At 40.5% G+C, this 23,996-nt stretch overlaps 1 protein-coding gene across 3 annotated transcripts in view; it reads left to right on the top strand.

Annotated features, from left to right (window-relative positions):
- Positions 1–23,996, top strand: part of LOC308398285 (protein MTSS 2-like) — an 82,417-nt gene that overhangs the window by 47,339 nt on the left and 11,082 nt on the right. Inside the window, exons 4-14 of one of the 3 annotated variants that reach the window (XM_080884836.1) lie at positions 6,832–6,916; positions 7,741–7,832; positions 8,869–8,943; positions 13,405–13,562; positions 14,161–14,268; positions 14,358–14,455; positions 17,038–17,314; positions 17,631–17,705; positions 20,480–20,635; positions 21,088–21,270; positions 23,532–23,697. In XM_080884836.1, coding sequence (XP_080740962.1) covers positions 6,832–6,916; positions 7,741–7,832; positions 8,869–8,943; positions 13,405–13,562; positions 14,161–14,268; positions 14,358–14,455; positions 17,038–17,314; positions 17,631–17,705; positions 20,480–20,635; positions 21,088–21,270; positions 23,532–23,697 — 1,473 coding nt within the window. The remainder of the gene's footprint in view (positions 1–6,831; positions 6,917–7,740; positions 7,833–8,868; positions 8,944–13,404; positions 13,563–14,160; positions 14,269–14,357; positions 14,456–17,037; positions 17,315–17,630; positions 17,706–20,479; positions 20,636–21,087; positions 21,271–23,531; positions 23,698–23,996) is intronic. The other 2 variants (XM_080884837.1, XM_080884838.1) reach the window with 2 other exon arrangements.

The following is a 23,996-nucleotide window of genomic DNA, read 5'->3' on the forward strand; positions in this document are numbered from 1 at the left end:
AGAGAGAGATGCTATCATTACAGAGCAGAAGAAGTGATTTTCCTGGGAAGGAAACAGTGTACAGCAGCATGTACAGTGTGTGTGTGTGTGCACGTGCAAGTGAATTAGTTGCAATTACTCCAAGATGGGGCTTAGTGGCCAAGAGGAAGAGTGTGTTTCTACAGTGGGGAGGTTGGTGGTTTCAGTTCCCATCTCTGCCAGACTGGAAGTGTCCTTCCACCTGCCTTTTGTGTGAATACAATAAAGTGTTGTATGACTTGTGCGTGAATGGCTAAATGGCACATACAGTTCAAAGCTTTATGAAGGATCAAGAAGACTAGAAAGCACCTTATAACTGCCGGTATATTTACCATCTTATGCAATGAATGGAGTTAGAAAATATACCCACACTTTGAAAGAAAGTACCTCATTGTACCTGCAGAGGTAAAATGGCTTATAAGTAATAATGTTATACTTTTAAAGGGTTTGCATTTTATAAAGACCTTTCTTTAACGTCTCTGGAAAATTTTATGTGTTTATAGCGGTAAGCATTGATATATTTCTATAGTTTCATTATTTGTTTGTTGCTATAGTCTTTATCAAGCCTTGCTGAATTTCTTTTTCTTCCAGTTGATATAAATCTAGAATGACAGTATTATTGTCAAAAAAAAAACTGTAGCTACAGGGATATTAACCCTTTAAACCCCAACCTAATTTACCCTTTAAACCAGGGGTGGGCAACTCCAGGCCTCAAGGGCCGGTGTCCTGCAGGTTTTAGATGTATCCTTCATCTAACACAGCTGATTTAAATGGCTAAATTACCTCCTGAACATGTCTTGAAGTTCTCCAGAGGCCTGGTAATGAACTAATCATTTGATTCAGGTGTGTTGACCCAGGGTGAGATGGGTGAGAGAGGCCTGGAGTTGCCCATCCTTGCTATAAATGCTAACCATCACCAGTGACGGGTTAAGGTTATTTGATTGTGAAAATAAACTCTTATATTTGAAAACTAAAACAGTTGTGATACAATTTCTGTTCCACTCTGTACAGACACATTCCTTAACAAAACAGGGGTAACCCTAATAACGAGTTAATGTAATAACGATGTTTGTGCTGGTGTGTCGCTTCCCGTTCCCACCGCTTTGAGCGCTTTTCCGGTGTTCACAGTGATGTTACTGTGTGCCAGTGAGTGACTGCAGTCTGTGTGTCTGTTTGGTATTCCCACTCTGTTCTCCTGTCTCTCTCTCTTGCAGTGCAGTTCAGACAATCGCTTCCGTAGCAGCAGACAGTTTGACCTTAGCAACAGGCCAAGATCTGTGCTGTCATGGAAACCGTAGCAACCCTGTCAGTTAAGTCAGTTGCTAGGTGATAAAGATCAGTTACTTTGCCATTTACAAGGGAGGCGCTCACTTTGCCTCAAGTGTGAATACATATCATCAGCTCCATTCAAGGTTTTAAGCACAAAAATATAGGAGTTATATAAAGAACATTAATTGTCATTCAACACTCATTTACATTACACACACACACACACACACACACACACACACACACACACACACACACACACACACACACACATATATATATATATATATATATATATATATATATATATATATATATATATATATATATATATATATGTGTGTGTATATTGTTAATTATTACTTTTTGTAATGATTAACAATCAGGCGGCAGGATATCACCGCTCTCTATAAATAGTTAGCTGTATATGAATAAACTAAATCTGTATGCAAAGAGCAATATTTTGCTCCTGGGAGCAATCGTGTATGAACAGGATTTGGTTGCATTCAGGGAAAATGCACTGAGATAAAAGAGAGAAGCTCGTCAAATGCAATCTTGAAACTATTACTTTTTTATCTGCATTTGTAACTGAACAGGAAGTCCGGCCCCATTTATCATTTGGTTACTCTGGAACCCTGAACCCCAGAGGCCATATCAGCAGACTAGTCAGTTCTTTAGTTTGACTGGTTACTGTACTAACAAACCAAATGTAAGTAACCTGCTTGCTGTGGATAGTAATAAAATAATAAAATAACAGGTTTCTAATTTTTAATTGTATAAAAGTTAAATTATTTTTAGATCTGAGAAAGTACAAGGTTAAATTCAAATTCAAATTTTATTTGTCACGTACACAGTCATACACAGTACGATATGTAGTGAAATGCTTGGACAACTGCTCGTGACCTAAAGAAAACAAAAAAAGAAAGGCTATGAATAAGATAGGAAATAAATATGAAAAATTAAAAAGGGTAAATTTAACTAGGAAGGAATAAAATATAAATTAAGGTTAAAAATGAAATAACTGTACAACACAAATTAGAATGAAGGGTAAATTTAACTGGGAAGAATAAGATAAAATATATAAATTAAAGTTGAAAATAAAATAACTGTACAACAAAATACACAATACACAATATAGAACTATATAAGAATGTATGAAGAAATCTAAATATAAATAAATATATACACAATAACAGCAGCTACCAGAAGTTACCATTCATTAGCCTCTCTCTGTGGGTTTCTCCAGTTCTTCTGACCTCAGGGTCATTCTTTCAAAGTCGCAAGTCTCTTACTTCCAATTAATCACATATAAATACTTATAAGGAACCTCTTCATGTCACATTTAGGAAGTACTCATCGTAGGTCTGGATACCTCGTACTGCATTCAAGCATGACTGCTGATTTGAAATGATTTTTTTCATTTATTTTTCCATTTTTATTGTCATTTTGTGGCTTAATTAGTGAAGCAGTGACACACTGTCCCTACAGATTTGTGAATTCCTTAACAGAAACATAATTACAGAGGCATCCGTGGTTGAGGAAGCACTTGGGTGCTGATAGTCATCACTTGCATACTGCATGCTTACATGCATACTGAGCCTGAGTCCAAATGAACCAAGTGGGCAATGGCACAGCTCTCTTAACTTTGCCCTGGCTAGTTTTTCCTAATCAGTCAAGTTTGTTTGACACTAGCAAACAAACTTAACTTTGGGAGTCACACAAACTTGGTTTGTGTATGGAATGGAAAGCCCACCCTTAATCTTACTAGGTGAACATCTTTTTTGCAGCATGTAGGGTCAGTGTTGTAAAGGGGCAGATTTTAACCTACTGCATGATTTTTTTCCTCAATATAGTACTTTTAGTACAATATTTAGTTTTATAGTACTTTCCTAAATGAAATAAGTTTTGGTTACTGACCCTAACCAGCAAGTAAAAAAGAGAACAAAAAAGTGAGTTTAAATAAATCTCCTCAGCGAGCAAAAACTCCTAAACAGACTCCCGGCGCACGCACACACACACACACACACACACACACACACACACACACACACAGTCTCTTGGCTGACAAACATGTGACTTTCACCTCATCCCTCCAAATTCCAAAAGTGGATTTGTTACTCTTTTATCCTTTTTTTATCCCTCTGTACAGTATATTCACAGAGCACTTTGCAGCCAGGAAGCATATCAAAAGCAGGAAAGGGAGAGTGACTGAAGGGAACATGAAGGAAAACAAGTAAGGTCGCATGTCCCAGGAGGCGGTCCCACCCCGCTGCAGGACAGACATACAGAGGGGGGGGGGGTTATCTCTGAAAACTGGTGCACTCCAATTATGTGAAAATAACAAACATAAAAAAACTGTAATTCTGAAAAATATATTCTCAGGCTGTAAAGTAAAAAAAAATTTCATGGGCTGTGGCTTTTTCCTTAAAAACTTTTGTTCTTGTTCACATATTATTAAAAGCAGACTATAGATACACTATTATTATTATTATTTTTTTTTTTGCTTTTTGCCTTTAATGATCACAGCTGAACACACCTACAGTGTGTGTACAATTATGTAATCGTCATTCACATACAGCAATCCATAAACGGTGAAGCAAATCAAAAGATAAGTATGTTCAGTGTGGTTTGAGTCTTGTTAGTTCCTCTTTTGGTTCAAGTTAACATGGTGATTTGGCTTCGGAGAAAACGAAAACTGACTTGGATGTGGACAGACACAGTAGCTGGATTCCAGATGTGAGTAGTTACAGTTTTTTTGTCTAGTTGTTGATCTCCTATGGAGTCTGAGAGGCCTGGTAATAACAGACAAACAGGAAGAGCACCATCATAAATGTAGAGATCAAACACACACACACACACACACTTGGCTGTAACTCCAGTCCCGTGGTTCTCACTCCAGCAGTGAGCTCATTAAAATGTGCAAAGCGACCCTTTTCGTCTTCATTCCCTCTCATCTCTCCTCCACCTCGTCCTCTCTCATTTCTTTCCCAAATCTTCATTTTTCCTTCGACACGAACTATCACACACCGACACTCTTCATTAGTTTCACTTGAGATCCACTCACTGATCTGGGGTAAGATCACATTCTCGGCAGGCACAGTTCAAACTACTCCTTTAGTTGTATAACTGCTCAACGTGCACATTGTACACTTTTATATTCTTAGTATGTGTGTATGTGTCTATGAATGTGTGTGTGTTTGGGGGTGGGTGTCGCTGCTTTAATGAATGGTTGCCGGGTAGAACAGGAGGCGTGAGGGAGGAATTTGCTAATTATGAATGGCGCACTTCTCTCTGGTTGTGAACAACACAGAGTGTGTGTGTGTGTGTGTGTGTGTGTGTGTGTGTGTGTGTGTGTGTGTGTGTGTGTGTGTGTGTGTGAGAGAGAGAGAGAGAGAGAGGGAGAGAGTCCATGTGTGTGGTTTGGCGTTTGTGAGTGTGTGGTTGTGTGGTAGGCACAAGGCATATGCTCAGATGTATGCCTGATACATCTGAGTATATGCCTTGTGGTTGTTTTAATCAAGGGGTTGCTGATTTGAATCTGCTGACTATCTGGTGAGGAAATTAAATGAACAATACTAATTACCACTGTACTGCTCATGAGCAAGGCATTAGATTGATCAGACGAGAATAGCACCAAATCATTGTTTCATATTAGAACAGAAGGGAACCCACATAACACTGATTTTGTGAAATCAAATGTAGTAGGTAATGCAGATTTAACTGACTGCAAAGGAGGTCTCCACACTCCCTGGTAATTATGGGGTACTCTAGACTAGTTTGTGTGTCAAAGGTTTAAAGCTGCTGAGGCCACTGTGGTGGAAGTGGTGACGTGGATGTCTGCCTTTGAGCAGGAAACAGCAGGAATTTTATTCCTTAAAATATACATTTCACTTTTTAAAAACTCTAACCCAACTTCCCAAAGCTTAACTGCCTCATCATCACCCTAAGCTGTTTTCACACATGAACTTCAGAGGGTATCAGGAGATTAGGTTGGAGACTGTCCAAAGTTCACATTTCTCACATCTAGGAAGCAACAGGAGAGAGTTCATTTAAGTGTACCAGAAGCACTCAGATTTAGATGAGACAGCTGCCTGGATGGAGTGTGCGGGAGGCAGGACACACGACTTACTCACTGCAAATTCAGTGGACCATCAGTCTGACAAACCATAAACTATCGACTGAGCCAGCTAAACTCTGGGGCATCTAGTGAAACCAGTTTTCACTTCGGGCCACTCATCACTGCATTCAGAGCTCTTCAAAGCTCTTCACAGTTGATCTGCATGCAGCTCAAGTCTGTTCAAACATGATCAAACTGACTCCAAAAAGTTTGCTGTACCAACGTTTTTGTGTCTTGCTAACAAATTCTGCACTGCATAAGAACACGCCCGCTTTGAGAGACTGCTGCATGGTCCTGATGAATGTTCAGTTCAACTCTGTTAGACATATCCTGACACGCAGTTCCTTTAGGTAAGGTCTAGAAAAGTTCAGGGCTGTTAAATAACTAATATTTAACAATATTAACTAATATATATTTAACTAATAAGTAATTTCAATCATTTTGTCATGTGGAGTGTGCATAGGTGAGCACCCAAATGCAGGACACAGACAGGCAGAGTGCAAATGAAGAATATTTCTACAATTACAAAATTATGTGTTTTATATGGTGAAATTAAAGCTAAGTGGAAGTAAAGTTCCAGTAAACGTGTGCATTGGTTGAAAATTTCCTTTTTATTTGGAAATTATAATTCCAGTTTTGGATGAAAATGTTAAAAAGAACATATTAGATTAATGCCCTTCCTCCTGCTGTACTCCCCCTGCACATTGCTTTGTAAGCCAGCCTAAGCCCGTATGATAAACAGGAGGAAATCCCATTTGGTTGCTGTTTAATCTGAATTTTCTGCTATATACATTTCACTGGCAGTAGAGATTATGGTCTCTCTAGGTAAGGTATACTATATAAGCCTGACTTCTGTTTAAAAGTCTTTAAATGCGTAGCATTTAAAGCATTGAGAATAAAGCTTTAATCACTTTTCTTGTGCAGGCTTTCAACCTGTAGCGCAGCGGCAACAGATCTGAGCACCTTGTTTGGAAGTTAGCAGTCTCTGCCATCACTTAAATTGACTTAAACTCTGAGGTCAACTTTTTCCACATGGATCTACTGCCTTAAAATAGACTGCTGTTTACAGCTGCAGGTTAGCTACTCACGAAACTGGGTCCCTGCACAGGATACACACACACTCACAAGACACTGCTTTATTTGGATGAAGCCGGGGTGTGCGCGTAGTGTCTACACGAGGCAGATCGGTGTCTTGTGTAAACACTGGCTGGAGGTAAAATAATACAAAGTCTGTGTAGCTGTTCGTGTGTTTGAAAGATGCAGCGCTTTTAACTGCATTACATTACACAGCACACAGCGAGCTGTAACGTAAATATTGATCACAGCTTTGTGATCTATGTTTTTGTGGAACAGAAAAAAGAGGTCTTTGTGGTAAATTTACTAGGAGATTTTATGCTTCACAATAAGATCCTGGTTTGTTTTTCCAGGGGCAACCAGAGATATCGGATCAGCTCTGACCAGGATGTGCATGAGGCATCGCAGCATTGAGGCCAAACTTCGTCAGTTCACCAAGTAAGAAATTATCCTTCAAGCTCCCTTATTTCAAGTAGGAATTTGTTCCCTTCTGTAACTTTTTCCTCTGATCCTAAACTGCAGCCCATCAGGATCTTTCAGAAGTCAGAAAATGCTCAACTATGTGTGTATTTCCAAGTAAAGCTGTCTTTGTTTTATGATGGGGCACATGTTTGGTGAGGTTTTCTTGACAGCAATATGGACTCCATTAGGAACATTGGTCTGTCTATCCATATTGAAGTGGCTGTAAATAAATATAGCTATGGCACACAATGCAAACCGCTCTGGAAACCTCACCAGAGTCTGCTTTCAACCATTGTTTGCCTTTATCTTCATTTTTTCTACTTTCTAATGACTTTTCCACAGCAAAAGCTATTACGCTGATGATGATGGTAATGGCGATAATGATCTATGACTGTGGTAATGACGGGGTTTTTGATGAATGATTTATCTTCAAGCTCTTGTGTGGCTTTACATAAAAGATGTACACATGTCGTAATAGTCATGCATTTATCTTAATATTTGAGCATGTGTATCACATGTGTATGCATGTGTGGACATGTTGTGGGAAAATGTCCAGTTACTAAAATTCTGAAGTAGAACAATAGGTGGAGGTGATGTATACATTAACATGTTTTCAGAAATATGTTTTGTACTTTTTGCACTGTTCTGTGGAGATCTGAATATTGCAGGTTTACATTAAACCAGTCATTTGTCACAATGTCACACTTAGGAACTATTTAATGAATCCCTGCTCACTGTCTCTAATACTGCCAGTGCATCTAACTTGCATTCAAATATCTACTTCTTTGTCTCTCCCACAGTGCTTTGATGGAGAGTCTTATCACTCCTCTTCAGGACAAGATTGAGGACTGGAAAAAGACAGCCAACCAGCTGGATAAGGATCACGCCAAAGGTACACAGACATCCCAGATTTGCTTATTCATTCAACTTCAACATCACTAAATTCTAACCCCATATCCTCACCGCTGAAGTAGCTTTAAGTGTACTGCTTATGTACGGCTCTAACAGAAGGGCAAATGTTTGATCAGCTGGGCTGCACCATTGCTATGCTAGCACAGGCTAGCAGTGAACAGAAAAAGCAAACTCTGCACACCATTTTAAAATGGGGTTTCAGCAGCGCTGCATGTGGCGTGTATGCCTACCTTGATCACATTGCAGCTTCTTAGAGCTACGCTCCTCTTTACCTGCTCATCGTCACTCCTTGTAAGCTTGTACCCCAGCAGCTGGAAAAGTAATGCCTGCAGATGTCCTAACTGTCAAACAGCCAAAGAATCATGTCTGAAAATGCCAAGGAAGTATTCTCATCAAGTTATCTGTTCCATTATCTGTCCCACTGCCAGGGTGTCAGATAGTTGACCTAAACTTTGAGGCAAAGCATGTTTTGGGGCTTCTGACGTAGCCGGGACACTTCCTGCTCTGTGCGCTGGTCATTCTTTACAAATGCTTTAAAAAAGACAAAGCCAGTGTTGTTAGGATATCATTGTGCCAAATACATGTTGTCTTTTCCTCATTCCATAAACCATACTACTCAGACTATGATCAGACTGAAACCTGACACCATGAAAATTTTTTCCAAACCAAACTGTATGTTCATATGCAGGAGTAGAACTAGCCTTTGTCAATATAAACAGGATATTTACCTGTTAATATGTGTTTCCGCAGTAAACAGGTAATCTTACTTAAACATTTGCTTCCACATCATTCGGTTCTAAAACTATACCTTTGTATACAACAGTGTCTAAACGGGAGCGGGTACATCTGAAACCAAACATAATAATCAGTGTTTCGCTGACCTCTTGGTGGTTTCGGTTCCTGAAAGTTAATATTGTTTCTATTTGAGTTATTATTGGAAATGCAAGACAGTATGAGTTTGCTCAGCAGCTTTTGCATTCGTTTTTCTAAAACATCTCTCTTTATTCTCTGTCAAGAGTACAAGAGGTCACGTCACGAGATCAAGAAGAAATCATCTGACACCATGAAACTGCAGAAGAAGGCTCGTAAAGGTAACGATCAGCTGTCTAACAGTCAAGCTCAGGCTCATGGTTGTCACTCAGACAGTTCTTGTAAAGTGCTGTTTGTGTGTTTTATGTATTGCAGCTGTAAATATATTTAGATATCCAGTTCATTGTTCCTACTGTTATTTATCTAAACACAACATCGTAAGTGTAAGGCTGCAGTTAATCACAAAAAATGAGCCATTTTGTATCTGACTGGCACTCTTGATAACAGACTACGTGAGCATCATCCAAACAGTAACTTGAGTCGTTATAAGTTTATATTGCCATCTGGTGGCGTTCTGAAAAATTACAGATCTTTTCTCATTTGTCCTGAATCGCTTTACCCAGTGAGGCAGCAGCCAATAATTGTTGGTTTCTTTCTGCTGCTGCTTCCGTTCAGTTGCCAGGCAGATTAATTTACACATGCAAGTTGTCTAAAATATATTTCAAGATAATTATTTATCATTATTGAAATTGTTGTTTTATATTTTATATAAAACATAAACCCTTGAATGAGTATATAACACTCATTCAAGGGTTTGTCAGAATTTAAATGTATATTTATGTAGAAAGAGAGGGGGGAAAGCAAAATGCACTTTCAATTTGAAGTATCTTTAAAGTAGCCACATTTTGCTTTGATGAATACTTTGCACGCTCATTACAGTCTCTCAGCCTGCATCATGAGGACAACTTCCAAAATGTTTTCCTACAGCTATGATGGAGCTTTTCCTTCTATATGCACAGTAACTCATGCCTGACTGTGTCAGGTGGGTTTACATTACCATATTGTAGAGGTCAGGTCCTCTGGTGTAGTATTCCACACTCTGGTAGCCTTTACGTAGCCTACAGTTGCATTGCCTCATGGGAAAAATAAGAAAACAAATTGTCGTCCAAAGCACAGGTAACTCTTGGACTTAGTTTCCTGGGGCAGTCTTTGTGAGAGTCCATCATTTTTGTCTTTACAATTATTAAACAGAAAAGCAAGTCAATATGTTAATATGTCATTCCTCTTTACTTAGTTAGGTGGGGTTTGCATTAGCATTTATTACTGCAGTAGTTGGATGAGGCTAGCTGTGTTTGTTGTGCTGTGCTGGCACAAACACAACTAATGGACTGAAACAGAAAAAGAAAAAAGTTAACATTTTACAGGAAACAGCTATTTAATCTTTAAATTCTGTTTAGGGAGAATGGCTTGTAAGCACATTAGTATGTTGGAAACAGAGTAAACAGTATTTGTAAGGCGAAAAATGCGCCCCTATGGAAAGCAAAAAAAAATAAAAAATTGAGAGGTTTGCTGTGAACAAACGCTTAGAATGTTGGTAATGTGATAACAATAATAATAATGATAATGTTGATACTGGTACCTCAAAAAAGTTTGCACCATTTAAATTGGTAAGTTTTTTTTTTGCTTCAAATCATATATGATCAAAATCAGTGAAAAAAGAAGAAGAATTTAAATTCAGCCTGTCTTCAGAGGTTTCCTGTGAAGCAATAATGTATATTAGAGAGGCTACTATTTAATATAAATTATGAATCTTAGTTTTCAGTTTGTTTCTCACTAAAGATTTCGTTTGTATTGATAAAAAGTCCCGTCATGATCATGTCAGTTTTTTCTAGCCTGATTTCTTTAGGAAGTCCACACCTTCAAAAGCAACCCAGTGACTGTGAATCTGAATGCAAGTTATATGCTTAGAGATGTCATTTTCTCACATAAAACAAGGGTAATATAAGAAATTATCTTAAAACGATAGTCTGATATCTTTGACGGGGGGTTTGTATGAGGCGCTTCACAGTAGTCAGTGCGTTACCTATTGTAGAAGTTATCACACACCTACTGTATGTACTGTAACTGAAAAGTTACCAGTGTAACAGATAAGCAAAGTCCTGCTTTCAAGGGTCAGCAGCAAAATGTGTTTTTTAAAAAAGTACAAAAGCATACCGCGACGTCACACTGCCCTTTCTCCTTAGTCCTCAGTCTGAACTTCTATCCATGCAATGTTTAAAGCCATCAGACATTCTAGTTCACATGACATGAGAGTTCATGTGGCTAAAATACGTTTTGATGCTGATCTCTTCCACACTGGCACAATGTTTCCACAATGTTGCATACCTGGGTGCATCTCCAAAATGAGACAGCTCCACTTTTGAAAACCTAAACTATCCTTTAACAGGACTAGATTAACAGTTAAACTGTGCAATGTCTGTTCCTGTGTCTGATAAGCCCCATCGCAGCTGATGCTTGAGGATATTATTGTTTCTGGATTGAACTTTTGGTTGCAGCTGTGTTATTTTGCTCTAACATTTGGCACTGTGGCTGTCTTGTGATGGCTTCCTTGTACTAACCCTAACAATGAGTTCTGCTATTTCTGCTCTCCCCGCCCCTGTCACTCTCTCTCTGTTTCCTTTCTCTTTCCTTACTTTGCTTCCTTTTTTTCTGTCTCCCCCTCTCACTGCTACGTCTTTCTGTCTCTCCTCCCCTCTGGTATTTCTATAGAGATGCAGGGTAAGTATCAGCCTGCCGCTCGCTGCTCTACCGCATCACATCCTTTTCTTTTTAAATTTCCAGCATTTGCCTGCAGGCAGTGATTATTACTAAATTTGAGGTCATGGAAAAGTTTTGGGGGTATATCAGGAAATTGTCTTTCATAATGAAATAGTCATGTAAGCAGACTTAAGGGGAATAGAGAGAACCTTATCAGGGCTGGATTAACCCACCACAGGGACTCCCATAATAAGCTGTAGGCTTTTGTTTAATTTAACTCGCTCTCGGTGCATAAATTGTTATTAATTAGTTATGAGTTTATGGTAATGTAATTAGCATACAATTATTTTGTCAAGTACACCATATAAGCACATTGCAAGCTGAAATAATAAAGCCTTAAAGCCAAATTTCTATCTGAGGCCCCATTACAACACAGGTGCTTTTAGGCTGGTGCCACTCTAGTTTAAACATGAAACACGTGCTGTGTGTGTCCTGAACTGCATCACTCTCAGTCTGTTTTCTTCATTTTAATCAGCTAAGTCCTCCATTCTAGTCTGTGTGCAGAAAATGTGCAGAAAACAGTTTGCCCAGTGGCCAACGGAAAAACTGACGTTTGTATTTGTGTTGTATTTCCCATATTTTATTCCTCCTTTGGTGCCAGAGAAACCAGACAATGTTCAAAAGTCTGCATGACCAGATTTGAAGATTTAAAGCTTTAAATCAACACAGAAAAAATGATAAAAAACTTTCATTATCTTCTACAGAGCAGACGTGTTAGGGTCATTGTAGAAGATCATGCATTTTGATGTTGGAAGGTTTCAGTCAGAAAATTTTAATTTGCCTGAAACAACTGATATTGAGATTTTTTTGTGACCGGTGATTCATGAGGTGGGGTAGCAATGTTATTAAGTGATGTTAATTTATAGGTTAAAATATACTTCTGACTTTTCTGCACAAACATAATTATTTGTAGTCTTTTTACCACAAATTGAATGTCACATTTTGAACCTCAACCTTTCGGATCACCTGAATAGTTACATACTGTGCCCAGTGGGCAATCCAGCCTTGCTTGTAATGGGCATCATTCTACTGAGCCAACAACAACATGACAGTTTATTTATTACACCTAAATGGTCAACTGGGGTTTAGCTTTTAATTCTCCATTGAAACTAATGAAACTTGTAACCATGACCTTTTTAAAAACTACATGAACTAGCTCCAATGCTTCCTAAACAAGTTTTGCCCCTCGTGACAGATTAGAGCTCAGTGTCTGTAGTTAGCTGTCGTGTAGTGTCACTTTTAACAATGCATGATGTAACTGAACTTCTTCCTTGACTCCTGCATGACTTGTAGCTGTTACTATCAGCTTTGTAGTGACACTGCAGGCTTCAGTCTGACTCTCATGCTACCCCTCCTCGTCTGTTATCTCTGCCATTTTGTTCCTCATTCTGCTCTTACATGCTGTAAAACTACAAAGAAATTTTCATGTCTTGCTTTCCATTTACTGCATTTGATGTATTTTTAGAGATAGCAGATAGAATTTCTTTTTTCAGATTACATATGCACTTATATTTAAGCTTTTATTATCAAGGTATTGCAGTATAGTTACAACAGATATGATAACATTACATTTTTAGCAAAACTTTTAGCGAAAAGTTAGGAAACTGACTACTGCACATTAACATTAGAACAAATACAGAGCTAAAATAGCTTAAAAACAAACACATAAACAAGTTGCTGCTTTTTTTGTCTTGGTCAAAATTTTATAATCTGTACTAGTGGTTGGATGAACTCCTGCATTATGGAAAGCAAAGCTTGACAGAGAGATATCCACATTTAGTTACATTAACACTTTTCCACACCTCCATCTTTTCTTTCCTTTTTCATTTTCACCCTCTGATGAAAACCTCTACCTTCCTGTGTCAGTCTCTGCTCTCTCGTTTGATAAACGTCTCTCACCCACTGCTGCGCCTTCTCCCACCCAGGGCGAGGGGACCTGCAGCCACAGCTCGACAGTGCCATGCAGGATGTGACCGACATGTGCCTGCTGATGGAGGAGACTGAGAAGCAGGCGGTGCGCCGTGCCCTGGTGGAGGAGAGGGGTCGCTTCTGCACCTTCATTGGTTTCCTTCAGCCAGTTGTGGTGAGGACACATATGGAGGAAATGTGATAGACTTTAACAGCAGGAGGAAAGATGGACAGATGAGGGCAAGCACTGTCTAAAGTAACTTTTGAAGTGCCGTACAGAGAAGCATGTTCACTGAACAGCTCCACTGATAATTACTGTATTTGAACCCTTATGCCAGAGGCCATTGTTTGATATTGCCCCATTAAAAAAAAAACACATGTATTTAGCTACAAAACTATAAGGCTAAAATGAACAACCTTGGGCTGTACTGATGGGAGACACTTTAAAGAATAGCATCAGTATAACATTTATCTTGCAGAAAACCATTAATTAATAAACAATGTAAAGCAAAAACGTGTAAAATGAGTTGTTACTTTATGTGTCGTACTGACACTTCAACCACATTATCTTTATAAAGACAAGAAACTAAACTGCTTTGCTTACAGTACCTAATTTACAGTTTAATTATATCACGAAAAATAATCATACATAAAAATAACTAGAGCTTTGAGTATAATTAACTGTGTTATGGTTGTTGTGGAAACTGTACACTGAGAATTTTTGGACTTTAGTGTAAAAGAAAAAGTAAAAATGTTTTCTATCTTGTTTTAAGAATGGAGAGATTGCTATGCTGGGCGAGATCACCCATCTCCAGGCCATCATCGATGACCTCACTGTGCTGACAACTGATCCGCACAAACTGCCCCCTGCCAGTGAACAGGTGAAAAGCATACGCAAACATGACATCCAGAATACACAAAGACAGAAACAAATAGAAGACAAACCTCTGACTCCTACACGTTCTCTCAGGTGATTAAAGATCTAAAGGGGTCCGATTACAGCTGGTCCTATCAGACCCCTCCGTCATCCCCAAGCAGCTCTGGCTCACGCAAGAGCAGCATGTGCAGGTACTCACACACAAATACACTCTTATCCATACACACATAGGCAGTGTTCTGAGTATCAGAAAGAGGAGCCATCCTTGATGTTTATATGTCAGTGTGATTGTCAGTCGTTTTGTCTACATGTCAGTCTGCCATTACATTCTGTGCAGTCCCCGAAAAACAAGTGTCTATGGGTGATAGAGCCACTCATTTAACCCCAGAAATGTTCCTTCATAATCAGGCTGTGGTGATTCTGCATAATTATAGGACCCAATTTAGATCAAACTGGACCACATATAGCTCTAACATGGCCATTAAAACATGATGACTGCCAAAAACTGACTGAAAAATATTAAAAAGTAAACTTAGCCAGCAAATTAGAAAATGCTGAGTGAAAGGTTGCCTGTTCAGGTAGTTGAAAGGGCATCAGAAAAAAGGATGTTTCTCTTTAAATCCAAATGTCTGTTGAAATGAAAGGTCATTTATACATCTCCAAAAGTTGATTCTGTTCATCTGGATGTAGCGTTTTGTGGGAGAAACGTTTTGTCACTCATCCAAGTGACTTCTTCAGTCTCAGCTGACTGCAGGTTTCAATCTTATAAACAGCACATTTGCATAATGACTGAAACCAGCCCACTGAAGGAACAATGGGCTAGGAGGTCAGTTCCTTAATCTTAATCATGCAAATTCTCATGACCATTGATCAACAACCACTGATCAAAGCCCACTGATCAATGGCCATGAGTACCATTCACAGAGAGTTGGGGAATGGCTGCAATCACAGCATTCTAAGATGGCGAAAGATGTACCCTTAGGCCCCCTCTTCGATTCATAGACGGTCTTTCCCTTTTCACTTAAATGGCCTCCTTGACTCCACGCTCAAACCAGTATTCTTCCCTGTCCAGGATGTTACATCCTCATCATTGAAAGAGTGTCCACTGGCCTGTAGGTGTAAATAGACTGCAGAGTCCTGGCCTGACGAGGTAGCTCTTCTGTGTTGTGCCATCTGCTTCGCCAGAGGTTGTTTGATTTCCCTGATGTATAAATCCTGCCAATCCTCCTGGCACTTAACAGCGTACACTATGTTACTCGGGGGACCCGATCCTTGGGGTGGACCAGTTTTTGGCGCAGCGTGTTTTGGGGTTTAAAAGCCACAGAAACCCGGTGTTAAAAAAAAAAAAGTGTCTCAACTGTTCTGATACTCCTGACACATATGGGATCACTACAGGTTTTCGCTTATGGAGCGGTTGTCCTTCTCTCCTGGATCGGCTGGAGCTTTCTTTAGGTGCCTTTCCAGCTTTGACAAAAGTCCAGCTGGGATAACCACATTTACTCAGGGCCTTCTTGATGTGCTGTTCTTCTGCCTCCCTGGCTGCTGTGTCTGTGGGGATGGTGTTCGCTCTGTGTTGTAGTGTCCTGATGACACCCAGTTTGTGCTCCAGTGGATGATGAGAGTCAGATGTTCATCCTCCAGTGAGGTCACTCAGATGTTTTAGTCAGTGGTTGTTGATCAATGGTCATGAGAATTTGCATGATTAAGATTAGGGAACTGACCTCCCAGCCCATTGTTCCTTCAGTGGGCTGGTTTCAGTCATTATGCAAATGTACTGTTTATAAGATTGGGGAAACCTGCAGTCAGCTGAGACTGAAGAAGTCACTTGGATGAGTGACGAAACGTTTCTCCCACAAAACGCTACGTCCAGATGAACAGAATCAACTTTTGGAGATTTACTTTCCTGGATGATTGAGAATGCATCAAGACGTCATTTATACATCTGATGAAGTTGGTGCTTCAACAAGCTTTTGATGATTGGGTCATCCTCAGCAGAAGCACTGCCTTCAGACAGAAAAGCATTATAAATAAATGATAATAAAGAATCTAGGACTTTGGCCTTAAGATAAGTTATGACAGCCTCTCTTTTATAAGCCAAATGCATAAACAAAACTAAATACTTTCAAAAGACTACAAACTGATTTCTATGGTTCTGTGAAGCAAACTGTATGAGTGTCAGTGCATGTGAAGCGGATTCACAGCATTTTGCCTTCAGTGTTTACTGTGTGTATAGATGTGTGTGTGCTGGATCCTTCTAAGTTTACACACCCTCTGTCTACCCCCTCCTGTCCTTTTCTTTCCCACTTTTCCACTCAAAACAACTGCCATTCTGTGTACTCTTTTTCACTTATCTTCTATTACTTGTGTCTTGTTTGTGTGCATTCATGTGATTTGCCCTCTTTCTCTCCTGCTGGATCTTTGCTTACCTGATTTTGTTGCGGGTCTCTACTTTCAACTGTTCCTGGTGTGTGGCTTTACTGCGCATCGCACTGCGGGTTTTCACTGACCTGATGAACCAACGATTTGCTGTAAACTCCTCTTGGTCCTTCAACCCATCATACGAACTTCCAACACTTCCTTTAATTGTCAATCTATCACTTTCTACAACAACCAACCCCACTTCTTCTCTCTGAATTCCACCATTACTTCTCTAATCATGCTGTCTCTCTCTGATACTGCCTTCGCTCTACGCTGGGAATCATCACCTCCACATTCCTCACACCTCCATCGCTCTGCCCCCTCCCTTCTCCTCTACACCTTCCTCCCCCAACAGCAGTGTAAACAGCACCCACAGTAGTGCCTCCCGTTCGTCAGGGGGAGGTGGTAGTGGTGGTGTTGGTGGCGGAGGCTCCTTGCCCCACTCGCCCACCTCATCATCCTCCTCCTCCTGTCGCTACCGCAGCAGCCTGCCGCACCAGCCTCCACCACCGGGGGGCATTGCTGCCCACCGCCTCAGCAGTGTCTCCTCACATGATTCGGGCTTCGTGTCCCAGGATGCCAACATCTACTCCAAGCCACCCTCACCTATGCCCTCAGACATCACTAGTCAGGTACAAATGCCTCATGGACAAATTTACATTATTTATGTGACCCGTTCAGAGTTACTGTGGCTTAAATTGCTGGCTTCCAATGACACACGCACAGCCTGAAAAAGACAATGACACAAAATTTTTGGTCTCTATTTTAAGGACAGCCAGCAGGTAAACTAAACATTTCAGTGTAACTTTAAAATAACAAAGGACAAATATTTGAATAGAATTTAATTACTGGATATCTAATGAAAAACATTAAGTTTCACACATGTGTTTTGGTTCTTGGTCTAAACTCTTATCGGTTTGTGTCACTCTTATTTCTTTCCTGGTGTAGAAATCATCCAGCTCAGCATCATCAGAGGCCTCAGAAACATGCCAGTCAGTCAGTGAATGCAGCTCCCCCACCACTGTAAGTATTCTTATTCATAATATATAACATGGACAGTCTGAAATGCAGCATAAAAAACATTAAAGCAATAAAAGTGTGGTCCTAAAAAGTTAACAAATAAAGGTCAGTGTGTGTACAAGTAGTCCTTATGAGCCAAAAGCTCAGGCTTCAGACTTTCCTAACACTCTGTTTCTGAGAGCTTCCTCCTCTGTATCATGTCAGAGCGAGAGGATATCACTAATATGCACAGCTGTCATTGTAAACACAGACGACCCATCCTTGTGTGAAAATTAGCTTTAAGCAGTGGCTCCCAAACCTTCTCTGGCATGCTCCAATTAAAGAGCCGAAAAAATGAATAAAAAATTAGATGATTTTTATAGTGTCAAAAGACTCTTGTTTGTTTTTACCCTCAAAAATTATTCTTAGTTATGATTGTTAGACATAACTATTCTTCTGTTAGTTTCACTTGATACTTATTCATACTTATTCATATTCACGCTATGTATGCATGGTGCATACATGTAGCATTGAGTATATAGTGGGTCTATGTCCCAGTAGCGGGGCCCAACTTAAAGAGAGGGGGGCTATAATGATTTGCTTCACATGGAGGATGGAATGAAGGCCCAGTATAAGAGAAACAGGAATTATTGTGAGCTGTGGATCATACAAAATTATTCTAGTTAGCATAATGTGTGTCCTTTAAGATTTTTACACAGTAATCATACAATCATACATCATACTTGTGGTCAGTCTGTGACATCACTGTCGAGAGATTAGTTTTCCCTGACAGTGCTGGTTTATTCTTAAGTTAAACTCTCAGTTTAGGATATATTTACAAATACAGCTTAATGATTGGTGGGGGGGGGAAAAGATAAATGAATTACTTGAAATTAAAAATTAAGCTCTGCTTCATTTAAGTTTACTTCAAGTTTCCTCATCTTGTCCAAATCAACCAGATTTCCACTGAACACCCGTCAGATTCACACCTATATTATCTGTAGTGTTTTCCAGAGACATCAGGCAAGAACAACAAAATGTAATTTCATATAAGATTGAGCAATTTTTTAAACAGCTGTGATAATTGTGGTAGTATAAAGTCATTGTTGATACAGAATTACAAGGTAGCGCACAACACATGCTGTTTAAAATGAGACGTTACACTCATCAAGGTAGCAGGACGTTCATAAGATTTTCAGGGATTTCCGAGAACAGAAGGAGACTTTGATTTCTGAATGGTAAGTCAAACTTGGTGTAGAGCTGACAGTATTAAATCTCTGGGGCCTTGATGTGTTCTCCAGCAGAGAAAGCTTTGTGGTACCATTAAGCAACATCATATCAAACACCGCCCACTTACTCACAAGAGAATAGTGAGGCAAATGTATTTGAGACACGAGGGTTTGGTTGAATTTATGCATTTTCTCCAATTTAAAAAAAATGTTCATTGCAGCAATTAGCATTGGAGAGCTCTGTTTTCATAGGCACATGGGGCAAAGTTGTATCTTCCTCAGCATAAACCACCTACACATTGGTGCCAGTTGCAAAGTTGGCTTTAAGATTTACAGCCATTTGCATCTTCCCCTGCTTACCAACTGAAAATAGGAGCATGTAACGCCGGTCTTCTGTGCTTTTAATTGATGGAGACATACCCAAATAAAGCTCTACAAAATCAGAGACTTGTTTTATTTATGTTTGGGAACTTGTCTCCTCCTCTTCCATTATACATTCTTTAGCCAGTTTGCACACCATTATATAAATCATGCTTGCAAGGCAAAATAAATATTCATTTCTGATCTTAAGCAGCATCTGTCCTCCGTACCAGCTTGCATATACTGCTTCTCTTTCCCTTGACGTGTTCACAACCATCTGTGATCCATCTCTAATTTGACTGATACACATTGTCAAGCTGGACCGTGTGCCCCACTTTCACTGGTTATCTTGACAAGATTTAGCATAAGCATCACGAGGCAGACTTGCAGTCTCTCCTGTGCATTGCATGTATTGGTTATTTCTGGATGTTCTTAATTAAATCATCATGGAATCTGAGGCAGACACACTAGACACATGACACGTTCCATTAAAAACTCACGAGACAATTAAAATTTGCCTGCTCCCCTAAAACTGATCTAAAACCCTTTAGATCAGTTTCATCAGCTCATCTCACTGTATCCACATCCAGCACCTTTGGGAAAATGGTGCAACAGCTCCATGTACATGCAACAAAAGCAGAGTTACTGTGATTTCTACCTGAGCTCCTTTACTTTAAGCCTTTCCTTGATCACTGTACAAATCCCACAAATATGCAGAACTACCCAAGTCTTCTGTGGTACCTGATGCACAAGTGCAACAATTCATCAATCTGAATTTTTGCTACAAATACATCAACATAAACGTGTTAAACATACAGTATCTGACTAAAAATTAGAAGTAGGCTTTGTTGATGTAGAGGCTTAGTCCCACTCTAATCACACTTAACTTGCATATAGAGTCATTTTGATGCATGGCAGCAGTAACTAATTGTGTTTCAAGAGGCCCATTTTGGTTTCAGCTGTATTGTCTATCTGTTTCTTAGAATTTGGTGTGTGTGTGTACACATGTTTGGCTTTTGTTGTCGTGTGTGGCCCAGTAGCTGGCTCTCTCTCTCTCTCTCTCTCTCTCTCTCTGTATATATATATATATATATATATATATATATATATATATATATAATGTCTGTCTGCCTGTCTCCCGCTCACTCTTGCTTCATGTCTGTGGCTTTTCCATTCTCTGATGACATGACTGTGTCTCTCGTCCCGCAGTTTGGCTCGTCCTTCGCTACCTTCCGCCCCGCTCTTTTTCACTCTGGCTCCACCCGGCCTCTCTCTGTCATTCTTCCTGTTCCTGCGTCCCCACCCTATAACCGCCCCCCTGGATCCAGCTCCTCCTCTCCCACATCAAAGGTTCCTATGTGGAAGGTTTGTTCTCCATTCGCTTCCATTTCTTCAGTTGCACATTTTCTTCTGTTTCTGTTTAACAAGTTAATGCATAGAATTTATTTTCTTTTACTTTTTATCACCTGATTAACTCATTCATAACCACATTGCACTGCTTCATTGCAAGTGTTCATCCCCACTTGCTTTGTGTGCATTTTATTTGGCTTCATCTGCCTCATTGGTTTTACAGTCTGCCAACTGGTAACTGACCAAAACCAAGCAGGGTCAAAGGTCATCAACATATACATGCTCTCTAACACTCGAAAAGGCCTCTGTTCCACACATTCTGACCTGCACACAGTCCTTGATGTACCCATAAAGGCCCCCTCTTTCTGCACTCAGATGAAGGGCATCAAACTGCTGGATAGTGGACAAGTCGTGTGTGCTAATGTTACCACCTACTTCCTGTTTATTAATTCCGCTCACCTCTTCAGGACTGGTCCAAAGCAGGTCAGTATGAGCAGCCTGTGGCTGCAGCGGCAGTCCAGCGAAGAAGGGAACCTCTTGATAGGCTGAGGGAGAGTGAGGCATCACCGGGCTCCCAGGGATATGCTGGGCCATCACATCCTGATGATGGGCAGAGAGCCAGGATGACGCCAGCTAACATCGCTGCCAAGGTAATAGTGAAGTTGATGATACTGAAACACGGGCTGAAGATAGCAATTTGTGTGTACGTCTGTACAAATGCATGAATATGTATAAAGTATGGCCTATAGTACAGGGTGGGCCATTTATATGGATAAAACCGTAATAAAATGGGAATGGTTGGTGATATTAAAGTCCTGTTTTTGGCACATTAGTATATGTGAGGGGGCAAACTCCTCAAGATAGGTGGTGACCATGGTGGCCATTTAGAAGTCGGCCATCTTGGATACAACTTTTGTTTTTTCAATAGGAAGAGGGCCATGTGACACATCAAACATATTGGTAATGTCACAAGAAAAACAATGGTGTCCTTGGTTTCAATGTAACTTTATTCTTTCATGAGTTATTTACAAGTTTCTGACCACTTATAAAATGTGTTCAATGTGCTGCCCATTGTGTTGGATTGTCAATGCAACCCTCTTCTCCCACTCTTCACACACTGATAGCAACGCCACAGGAGAAATGCCAGCACAGGCATCCAGTATCCGTAGTTTCAGGTGCTGCACATCTCGTATCTTCACACCATAGACAATTGCCTTCAGATGACCCCAAAAATAAAAGTCTAAGCGGGTCAGATCGGGAGACCTTGGGGGCCATTCAACTGGCCCACGACGACCAATCCACTTTCCAGGAAACTGTTCATCTAGGAATGCTCGGACCTGGCACCCATAATGTGGTGGTGCACCATCTTGCTGGAAAAACTCAGGAAACGTGCCAGCTTCAGTGCATAAAGAGGGAAACACATCATCATGTAGCAATTTCAAATATCCCGTGGCCTTGAGGTTTCCATTGATGAAGAATGGACCCACCCTATCTCTCCCTTAGAGATAGGGTGAGAAGTTCGGCCATCCGGGAGGGGCTCAGAGTAGAGCAGCTGCTGCTCCACATCGAAAGGAGCCAGCTGAGGTGGTTCGGGCATCTGACAAGGATGCCCCCTGGGCGCCTCCTGGGTGAGGTGTTCCAGGCATGTCCCACCAGGAGGAGGCCCCGGGGCAGACCCAGGACACGCTGGAGAGATTATATCTCTCGGCTGGCCTGGGAACGCCTTGGTGTTCCCCCGGATAAGCTGGAGGAGGTGGCTGGGGAGAGGGAGGTCTGGGCCTCTTTGCTTAGGCTGCTGCCCCCGCGACCTGGTCTCGGATAAAGCGGATGAAGATGGATGGATGGAAGAATGGACCCACTATCGTCGTACCCCATATACCACACTAAACCATCACTTTTGTTGGTCCAACAGTCTTGGAGGGATCCATCCAATGTGGGTTAGTGTCAGACCAATAGCGGTGGTTTTGTTTGTTAACTTCACCACTCACATAAAAGTTTGCCTCATCACTGAACAAAATCTTCAGCGTGAACTGAGGGTCCTGTTCCAATTTTTGTTTTGCCCATTCTGCAAATTCTGTGCGCCGATCTGGGTCATCCTCGCTGAGATGCTGCAGTAGCTGGAGTTTGTAAGGGTGCCATTTGTGAGTAGCTAATATCCGCCGAAGGGATGTTCGACTGTGCTACGCTGTGGGCTCCTGCTGAATGAAGCTAGGACAGCCACTGATGTTTCTTCATTAGTGACAGTTTTCTTGCGTCCACATTTTGGCAAATCCAACACTGAACCAGTTTCACGAAACTTAGCAAGCAGTTTGCTAACTGTAGCATGGGAGATGGGTGGTCTCGTAAGGTGTCTTGCATTGAAATCTGCTGCAATGACCCAGTTACTGCGTTCACCAGATATCAACGCAATTTCGATCTCCTCCTCACGTGTTAACCTCTTCGACATGTCAATGGCTGTGAACAAAGAGAAACTTGTAAATAACTCATGAAAGAATAAAGTTACGTTGAAACCAAGCACACCATTGCTTTTCTTGTGACATTACCAATAAGTTTGATGTGTCACATGGCCCTCAGCAGCTCATATATCATTCACTGTGGAATACATCTGAGACAGTCAGCTAAAGACTTGACTTAGTTGTCAATTTAGAAAAAGCATACAAAGCCTATATATGTCTACAAAAGGCTGTGAACACAAGTGTCCTTGTCAACACAAGGTACGGCACAGGCAAAACACTTCCAGGTTCTCAGGTGGATGTTTACAAATGAAACAAAAAACAAAACTCTTTTCTTTTTGCTACTGCATTTTAGGACCAGAAACCTTTTTTATTCTATTCAATTTGTAGATTAGGGTTTAGTTTTCAAACAGCGGGTTGCTCAAACTCCAGTGCAGTGTTTCATTGTATGTTCTCAGCATGGAGAGGAGGTTTCTCCAGCAGCCAGTGACCTGGCCATGGTGCTTACCAGGGGACTCAGCATGGAGCAGCAGAAGAGCAACAGAGACTCCCTGCAGTACTCCAGTGGATATAGCACAGAGACCACAACCCCATCCTGCTCAGAGGACACAATTCCTTCACAAGGTGAAACTAATCTACCACACTCTTTATGGCAGCATTTAATCTCATTCGGTGCCCACATATATTACATTTCACCTGGCCACATTCATCATCTTATTTTTGTAACATTCCAGGAAAAGCAACCTGTTAAGGGAAGGTGTTTTTTTAGGGGAAATATCAATATTTAAAACTTCTGCAGAAGTTTATTGTATTCCTCCCACTAGCACTCCTGCCATTGAGTGTAGTTTTACCAAAATCAGATTAAGTGAATCCATTTAATCATCCAGGCAGCAGCTAAAGTGTATGATGGATGTATTCTGACA

The sequence above is a fragment of the Rhamphochromis sp. 'chilingali' genome, assembly GCF_963969265.1.
Source record: "Rhamphochromis sp. 'chilingali' genome assembly, chromosome: 6".
NCBI classification, from domain to species: Eukaryota; Metazoa; Chordata; class Actinopteri; order Cichliformes; family Cichlidae; genus Rhamphochromis; species Rhamphochromis sp. 'chilingali'.